At 45.6% G+C, this 8,888-nt stretch overlaps 1 protein-coding gene across 1 annotated transcript; it reads right to left on the bottom strand.

Moving 5' to 3' along the window:
* Positions 1-922: 922 nt before the first annotated feature.
* On the bottom strand, positions 923-6,370 carry pmela (premelanosome protein a; the record flags this gene model as incomplete). The annotated part of the gene is made up of 12 exons (XM_084463702.1): positions 923-1,070; positions 1,226-1,316; positions 1,563-1,768; positions 1,912-2,014; positions 2,124-2,285; positions 2,407-3,357; positions 3,536-3,820; positions 3,925-4,086; positions 4,364-4,504; positions 4,824-4,970; positions 5,217-5,312; positions 6,313-6,370. The coding sequence occupies 12 exons, from the start codon at positions 6,368-6,370 to the stop codon at positions 923-925; spliced, it is 2,550 nt and encodes an 849-aa protein (XP_084319828.1).
* Between the last annotated feature and the right edge of the window lie 2,518 nt (positions 6,371-8,888).

The raw sequence follows: 8,888 nt of genomic DNA on the forward strand, positions 1-8,888 counted from the left end.
TCCATACAGCTACATCCACACAGCACCAGGGCTCAGGCCCATCTGGACCGGATGCCTTGCCGTCAGAACCTGTGGCAGCCATGGAGAAGGATTGAGACGAGGTCAGGGATGACATCGTTAGGGTTGGGGTTGGGGTTGGGGTTAGGGTTTGGGTTAGTGTTAGGTTAAGGGATAGGGTTATGGTTAGGGTTAGGGTTAGGGTAGGTTAGGGTTAGGGTAAGGGTTGGGGTTGGGGTTAGAGGAGAAGCAGGAGAAGATAGAAAGGTAACCAACAGTAACTGGTTGAGCTTACTCATATTTTCTCCTTGCTGTGTGCTTGCTTCCTGATCATAATGTAAGTTAATAGATTCAGCCAATAATATAAGAATATTAGTTAGTAGAATGTTAGAATGGACAGAGGTCACTATTTAAATATGATCAAATTTATAGGAAATGAAGGAAATTTAAATAACAACAAGATGATGAAACACGATGATGTAAGTCTTAAAGTTTTATTAAGTACGGCAAACATGGAAAAGGGCAAATTATTTAAACTACATTGAAATAGGAATTGGAAAGAGGTTAACATTAATAATGGTGAATCTTCTCTAAGGACTTAGTACGTCACAAATAAGTTACAAAACAATCTATAAACTATTAGTGCCATTAAATAAAAAATAAGTGGAGTCAAAATAAATACACAATTTTCTCACAACGGAAGCATTTATTTATCAGACGCCCATCCGGGTTCCATGGAAATTATTTTATTTCATCTGCGAATGAAGTAATTCCATTTCTGCATCTGGTTTGTTCATCACGCTCACAGGGGATTCTGGGAAGGTGTGTTTCCGTATGGTTGTGTTAGAACAGGGGCCTACACGTTGGGCTATAGTGTGTGCATGTCCTCTGGGAAAGGGGTGGGGTTGTGATGGCTGGCCTGACCCTAGACGCCTCGGCCCTGGAGCAAGGGACGACTCTCTCCAGGAGACTGGCGGCTCAGCAGGTTCCACAGCAACAGGGGCACAGACGTGACGGTGGACACCCCACTGCCCTCACCCTCCTCCCGCAGGGGCTGGTACTGCTTCACCCGTCTGTGGAGTGGAGGGGAGGGATTGTCATTGGCTAAAGGATAGCTCACCTGTACATCAATCTCATTGGTCGAAAGATAGCTGACCTGTACATCAATCTCATTGGTTGAATAATAGCCTACCTTTACATCAATCTCATTGGTCGAAGGATAGCTCACCTGTACATCAGTCCAATAGTGCCCATGATGCCCACGATGACCATGACTCCCAGTACTGTAGCGGCGGTGCCAGCAGGAGAACCCGATGAACCTGCGGTTCGATTGCAGAGAGTGAGAGAACAATAACCCTGATGCTCTCAGCTTCCTGAGGGGACGCAGATGGGCACTCTCTCTTTTTATACGACTATTAAAAAATCAATCCCTCCCATACCCGTGGCACCTTACTGTACCATCAATATGATTTGTTGTGACGTATTGTATGACTGCACTTGATAAGGAAATATAAAATAAGTAAAAAAAGGTTTTGATTAAAAGTAAAAAAATCAACCCCACTTACCGACTGTCACGCTGACTCTGGCGCTGGTCACGGCGAGGCTCACGTCATTGGTGAGGGACACATTGACGCAGAACTCGCCCGAGCCGTTGAAGAACTGGCGGAGGACCAGCTGGCAGTCCGGGGACGGGAGCGCCACACCACACACCGTCTCCATGGGGGTCACACAGTCGGCGTCGGAGACCACGGTGCAGACCTCGCTGGGCAGGCTGCGGGAAGTCACATGACACAGTGGGAATACATCCCAACCAACCACAGTCCTTTATAGGACTAGGTACCTGTGCTGAGGGTAAACCATCAGCACTGAGTAGGAAGGGGAAGAAGGAGGAAAGTGAAGGTTGTGATTCCTCACCTTCCTTGACAGCTGATGGTCAGGTCCACAGCATTCTGCTCCAGCTCAGTAGTCAGAGACACTACGTTGGTAACTTGTAGGATCTCCACACTCTCAATCCCCTCTGTTGTGTAGAGAGGCCAAGAAGTCAACCATGAAGTCCTTCACATCCACTTATGACGATCCCAGTATCATGCATTGAATTCAGACCACAAACCCCTCGCTTCACTCACGGATGATCTCCACCGAGGTGGCCAGGGAGCCGTAGCGGTAGACGGTGCAGTCTGCGGGGGCTTCCGGGGCTTGTCTCTTAGTCAGGACCAGGGCCACCTGGGCAGGCTCGTTCTCCGCGGTGACCTCCACCTCAGCCGCCACCTCCACCGCCACTTCTCCAACTTGTTTGAGGGGAGAAAATGGAAGATCATTTTTAGGATTGTTTAGTGAGTTATGTGGCCTGAGATGCTTTCATGTTGATGAAATGTGAGTGATGTAATGGTATGAACATTAATTGGTCACCTGTTGGAACTGCGCCCTCATTGACCGCCTCTACTACTTCCGCCTCAGCATTGACCGCGGGTGCGACCTCCACGACCACCTCAGTGCTCTCAGTGACAGCAGGAACCAGGACGTTGTCAGCCTGGGCTGCCTCTGTTACCACGGTAACCGCCTCCACCTGCTCCACTGCCTCCACTGGAGCAGCAGTGGCAGCCTCCACCACCAGGGCTTCCTCTGCCTCAGCAACAGCGACCGCGACCGCAGCCGCATCGGTAGGTACTGCGGTTTCATCTACAGCGGCCACGGCGGCCTCAACAACCTCTTCTGCCTCAGGGGCCACGGCGGCCTCAACAACCTCTTCTGCCTCAGGGGCCACGGCGACCTCAACAGCCTCTTCTGCTGCAGGGGCCACAGCAACCTCAACAACCTCTTCACCTGCGGGGGCCACAGCTACCTCGACAACCTCTTCATCTCCTGGGGCCACGACGATCTCAACAGCCTCTCCTGCTGCAGGGACCACAGCTGCCTCCACAACGGCCTCAACAGCCTCTATGGTTGCAGGGGTCACAGCGGCCTCAACAACCTCTTCACCTGCAGGGGCCACAGCTGCCTCAACGGCCTCTTCATCTCCAGCGACAACGACAGCCTCCACAGCCTCTACGGTTTCAGGGGCCACAGCTGCCTCGACAACCTCTTCATCTCCAGGGGCCAAGACAACCTCAACAGCCTCTCCTGCTGCAGGGACGACAACGGCCTCTTCATCTCCAGGCACCACAACGGCCTCCACAGCCTCTACGGTTTCTGCCTCCCCCTCTGCTGCAGGGGCCACGCCAGCCTCAGCCTCTGTGTCCACAGCGAGGTCGGTTCCTGGCTGGACGGAGGCAGCGAGGGCCAGGTCGTCAGCTGGGATGGTGCTTGGGGTGGAGGCCACGACAACAACTACAGGGGCAGCTGAGGGAGCGACTGGGGCCACTGAAGAAGGTAAAAGGAGTTTTTTTACCTTCTTTATGTTTTAATGGGTGACAATACATATAATTACAAATATTTAATATTTAATATATGATTTAAAAGTAGCAAAGAGTGATAAAAAGAAGGATGAGTGGGAGGATAAACAAAGGAGGATTTGGATGTTGAGATCATGGCATTGTACCGGCAGTGGTCTCGGCACAGGCGTTGGGAATGGTGGCCATCAGAACCACCTTTGGTTTGTAGGCGCCTGGCAACAGGTAGGTGTGAGTCACACTCAGGTCCCTGGAGATGAGGGTCCCGGTCTGGTCCCCAAAGTCCCAGTTGAAGGTGATGTCGGAGGAGCCGAGGTACTGGCTGGGATCGTGGAGCCTGACGTTGAAGGCGATGGCTCGGTTCTGGATGAAGCTCTGGTCGTTCTGGTTGACGTCGTTGATCTGGTTGAGCGAGATGGTGAAGGGGATTTGATCTGATGGGGAATAAACAAGATGTTATGACACAACCATGAGAGGATTAAGGAGTTGCAGGGTGTTGATCATAGAGGAGTATAAAATGGCGGTACAGTAGGGTTACCGGTGATGGAGAACTGTGTGGAGGCGTAGCCGAGGGGGATGAACTGGTCGTCTCCACGGCTGTGGTAGATGACCACCTCCATTTTGTAGGAGCCCAGCGGGACCTTGTCGGTGTCAACGATGAGGGAGGAGGAGGGTCCGTCGGCCACCTGCCAGAAGCGTCCTTGGAGGAAACCAAACCGTCAGAACACTAGAAGCCTTTCCCTGAGCTGGTGCAGTCAGTTGAGCGACACTTCTGAATCTTTAACACCAGATGTCCATTTCTAAAGATTTCTAACAATGTTTACCAATTCATTTTGAACACAAAGATGATAGATTTGGGGAACAAAAAAATTTTTTCATTATGTTTCATTACTTCACTGGGGTGGATAAAACAATGGGCGAATCATAGAATAAGTTTTTTTTCTCCATTTGAACAGCGAGTTTTAGGTCATCTTTACCCCATGTTTTCCACACAAACACGTAGCGGGGCTTCCTGTCCTGAGTCCTGTTGAAGAGGGAACCATCTGGGAACACCCCGACTCCTCCGCTGCCCGAGGCCCGGTCAGCATACACCGCCTGCCCCTCCACATACTCCCTCCCTGGAAGGAACCAATCAGAAGAGTACAAAAGATGAACCAGAATACAACTCTAGGCCACAAGGCCCCGAACGCAAAGAATGATGACCTGCACTTGTACACACTTATTGTATGTTGTACGTCCTGGCACTTTAACATAGTACTTAGCATTGTCTAGCATCTTATCCTAGCTGTGTTTGTTGTATATGGGGAATGGATTCTATGAGCATCCTTACTGTACCGACAACGATATATTGTTTCTCCTTCTTCTGACAAATCTACTTATTGTAAGTCGCTTTGGATTAAAGAGCAAAAATGTCAAAGAAAGGAGAAAATGGCTGACCGTCGATGGTGCAGTTCCTGGCCCAGACCACCTGGCCGTCGGGGAGCACTGATTGGTTGGTGGGGAAGCGGAGGTCGATGTTGAAAGTTGCCTTGGCACCCGTCAGGGTGGGCGCGTCGTTTCGGACATCAAAGGACACGTTACCGCCTAGAACCCCGCGGAGCCACGAGGCGTTTAGGGGGAGGGAGATAAACGATGTCAACGTGGAACATTTAGGTAAACCTCTGTTCTAAACACACAGGAAATAACCCACAGGTTTATAATGTACATCGAGCTGGAGGAATATAAGGTTTTATAAGAATTAACATTTTATCAATTTGTAAAGGCCCATAGTCTCAGAACAGCGAGTGAAACCTTTTAGAGTTAAACATGTATTGGAATAAATGTTCTCACCAGTCCAACAGTTTCTGAATCTTGAGTCTCCATCTCTCCATACGGGGTACATTCTTGAGTTCCATGAACGAAACCGTGTGAACTGAACCTTAGACCCTGAAAGACAAAATACATGAGGCCTTCTGAATGCTCCCAAAGGCCTTTCTGACCTGAGTGGGTTTCGTTACTTAATTTATCTTTCCTTCCCTGCATTTTTGAAACTTATTATTTAGCCTATAACACAAAAATCACATGTTCTATTTGAAAATCCCTTCAGGCCCAATTTCCAAGCAATATGTTTATTCTTTCAAATGTTCCTCAGCAAACACACTTAAATGTTTCCATTTAAAATGTGGTGTTCTGTAAACTTGGCAGGCAGAGCACAATGGTAAATGGTGAAGGTATGACGTGTGTTCAGGTCTAGGGGCGCGAGTCACAAGACCGGGCTGAAACCCCCCAATCCTTTTCATGTGACCATCATCTGAGCAGCAGTAATCCCAGCGGTGGAGTGAGAGCTCAGACGTGCAGCCACCTTCCCTTCAACTTGACTGATGATCTGTGTGGGAAACCTCATCCACAACTCTATTCATTTGGTTTAACGCATTGGTTTAAAGTATCCAAATCAGAGTCAACTAATTAAAAGTATCCTGAATGTAAACTAATAGAAAGATTCAAAGTTTCATTTTTTAAATGATTGCGTTTCAATTTGTGAAGAGCGACGAATTGTGTGGCCATGAAATCAGTGTAAAATCTTAGACAAATTCACCACACAGTTCAATGAATAGTTTACTATAGTCTCAAAGAGATCACATTTAACCTAACAAGCGTGAGACCACTGGTTGACATGGACGTTGAGATGATTAGTTACAGTGGTCAAATCTAATTTATAGATTTGATTTATAGATATTTCCTCATATTGCCTTTGAGCAATATGAGGAAGCTCAAATTATCAAACCATTAACAAACAACAGTATCGTTTGTTGAGGAGGTGTTAATACCATTGTTTTTTAGTCACAGTAGCAAAACAAATCAATTACACGAATTGGGAACTTAATGAGCAAGACAAACAACCATGCAGCTATGAACCCTGCTATCTAGGAACAGGAGATGTACTCACTTGCCACAGTTGTAGATGTGAAAGCCAATACCAGAACCAAAAGAGTTACCGTCCCCATTTTAGCACGACCGTCTGAGCCTACTTCTCACCTGTTCTAAACCCCAACAACTTCCAGACTGAAGAAAGAGAGGACTTCTGAGCCTCTTTAAGAGAACCTCTGGTCCTGAATTACCATAAACATTCCTATCATCTCTGACATCATCGTCCAGGCTGCCCGTTGGCCCCACCCTCATTGATAAACTCTGGGTTCTGTTGTAACAGATCAGTTCTGTACTCCAATAGATGTTATTGATCACTGATCATTGACTAATCACATTTGTATTATTAGTTTAATCTTTTAATGATATATATATATATATATATATATATATATATATATATATATATAATTAATCTAAGACTCAAAATGTGATCAAAAACAGAACTAATAATACAAATGTGATTAGTCAATGATCTGTTTTTGATCACATTTTGAGTCTTTGATTAATTTATGTGATTTAATGTCTATTAGAATAAACGGTAAATAATGAGTTTAAAATCGAATTAAAATATATTTATTTTTTATTTAACTGGAATGCTTGACACTCAACACTTAACTTTGCGTTAATTTTCTTCCGAAAGATCACATGTCATCACATATTTACACACCCATGATTCAAGGAAATGTATGAGGATATATCAGAGGATTTGTATAAAGTTGACAGGATTGGCGTCTCGTGTGAATACAACAGCATACAGTAAATACACTGGGCCATGTCTGTGGCCCATCAAGGAGTTAATGGAGCTGTCTTAGTCATGCAAATCACATCTGACCTTTAAGTCTGCAAGAGGGTCACAAGATGAGGGTGAGCATAGCCAATCAATAGCTTCCTTTTGTTTCCCGAGCACAGGAGTGTCTGTCTGCAGGCCTTTCGTTGAGACGGGGGCACATCGCTGTGAGCCCCACACACCCGTGCTGCTTCAGTGAGCCTATGAGGCCGTCATCAGGCTAGCTCTATGCTCCTCATTCGCAGTTTTCTAAAGACTATGTTATTATGAATTAACGTCAATGTATTAAAGTCATTGTATATAAACAGCATGAAGCAGCCCCAATTAAAATGACTTACTCAATTACTATTTCTGGTCAATTTATGTTCATTTTAATAGTAAGAAAGTGTTGTTTTCATAATTGAATGATAATATTCCCAATGGTTAACGATAATCAAAGCCACAAAATAATAGAATTTTATTTTTATTTGTCATCTTGCGGAATATTGTTTTTTCTATGTTGTGGGTAGAAACCCATAGACATGTGATGAAATGAAGAGTAGGTTTTCCCATCTAATGAGAATCAATCATTGACCAATAATAATTAACCCAACACGTTACCTCTAACCCAGATCTCAATGAGTGCTACATTACGAGTGAACTCTAAATTAGTCCACTCCGGTATCTATATAATAGGTGGTGTGCTCTATAGGCCAGAAGAGAAGAGCAGTTCTCGTGAGCAGATGATCCGGAGCCTGGAGCGGCGCAGCCCTTGCTGGAGAGCAGAGCTCAATGGGAACTCTGTCCGCCGGTCTTCGAGACCAGGAGGCTGAGCGCTGTCTCATGTCTGGGAGACCGCTACAGCGGGCCTGCATGTGATCCCTCGTGTGCCTTGCTGACAACAGAGCTTACACTGGTAAGTCCTCCCCATAAATCACCTGACCTGAAATACCACGAATACCCAGGCTTCACCCCAGAGTGAAGTATTCACCACAAGACACGCTCAATTGGAACGGGTTGTTACATACTATATTACTTATTTATATTTGTTAATGTAGAATAACCTACATTTCTGGAATATTTTGGAAAGAATATTTCTAAAATATTTGAAATAATAAGAGCCCATCACGTTTTGTGGTGAAATTAGGTTTTTTTATGCTTGTATGTATGGAGCCATTAACCGTAACTAGGATAAAGTAGCATATAGCATTATTATATAATTATTAAATTACACACACACACACACACACACACACACACACACACACACACACACACACACACACATATATATATAAGAGAACGAAAAGATAGAACATGGGAGAGACTGTCATTGCTGACTCTCAAACTCGATAGGCTTCTTAAACACATTAATACAGCCTATACTAAGTTATTATTCACTTATTACAGTTTAATTATTGTTAATATTGTGGTCTGGGATCAGCCTCCCAGACCACTGTTGAAGGTGACGTCACGGGACAGCTGGTAAGTTTTCCAAAGGAGGCGGGGCCTTAAGTCACGTGAAAACCGCAGTTCCGTGAATGCTTGTTCTTAACTCCAGCTCTTGCCGCTCTAACTCCAACAATTCGGCTTTTTGCGGTTTTACAATGACTTACTATAGGTCTTACACTACGTTACTACTATAATTTCATTTATAGTATGTTTTATAGTCTAGCTATACTATAATTTATAGTTTATCAAACGAACAGAAAAGTGTAGCAATGCAGGGTTCGTCTCATTTCGGCCCCGCCCGGCTGGCATAGCCGTCCCGCCGCTAAAAAAAACGAACGCTTCCGGGAGAACGCGGGAACCGCTGATAGGTTCCGTCC

Source organism: Micromesistius poutassou (genome assembly GCF_964030765.1).
Source record: "Micromesistius poutassou genome assembly, chromosome: 2".
Taxonomy (NCBI): domain Eukaryota; kingdom Metazoa; phylum Chordata; class Actinopteri; order Gadiformes; family Gadidae; genus Micromesistius; species Micromesistius poutassou.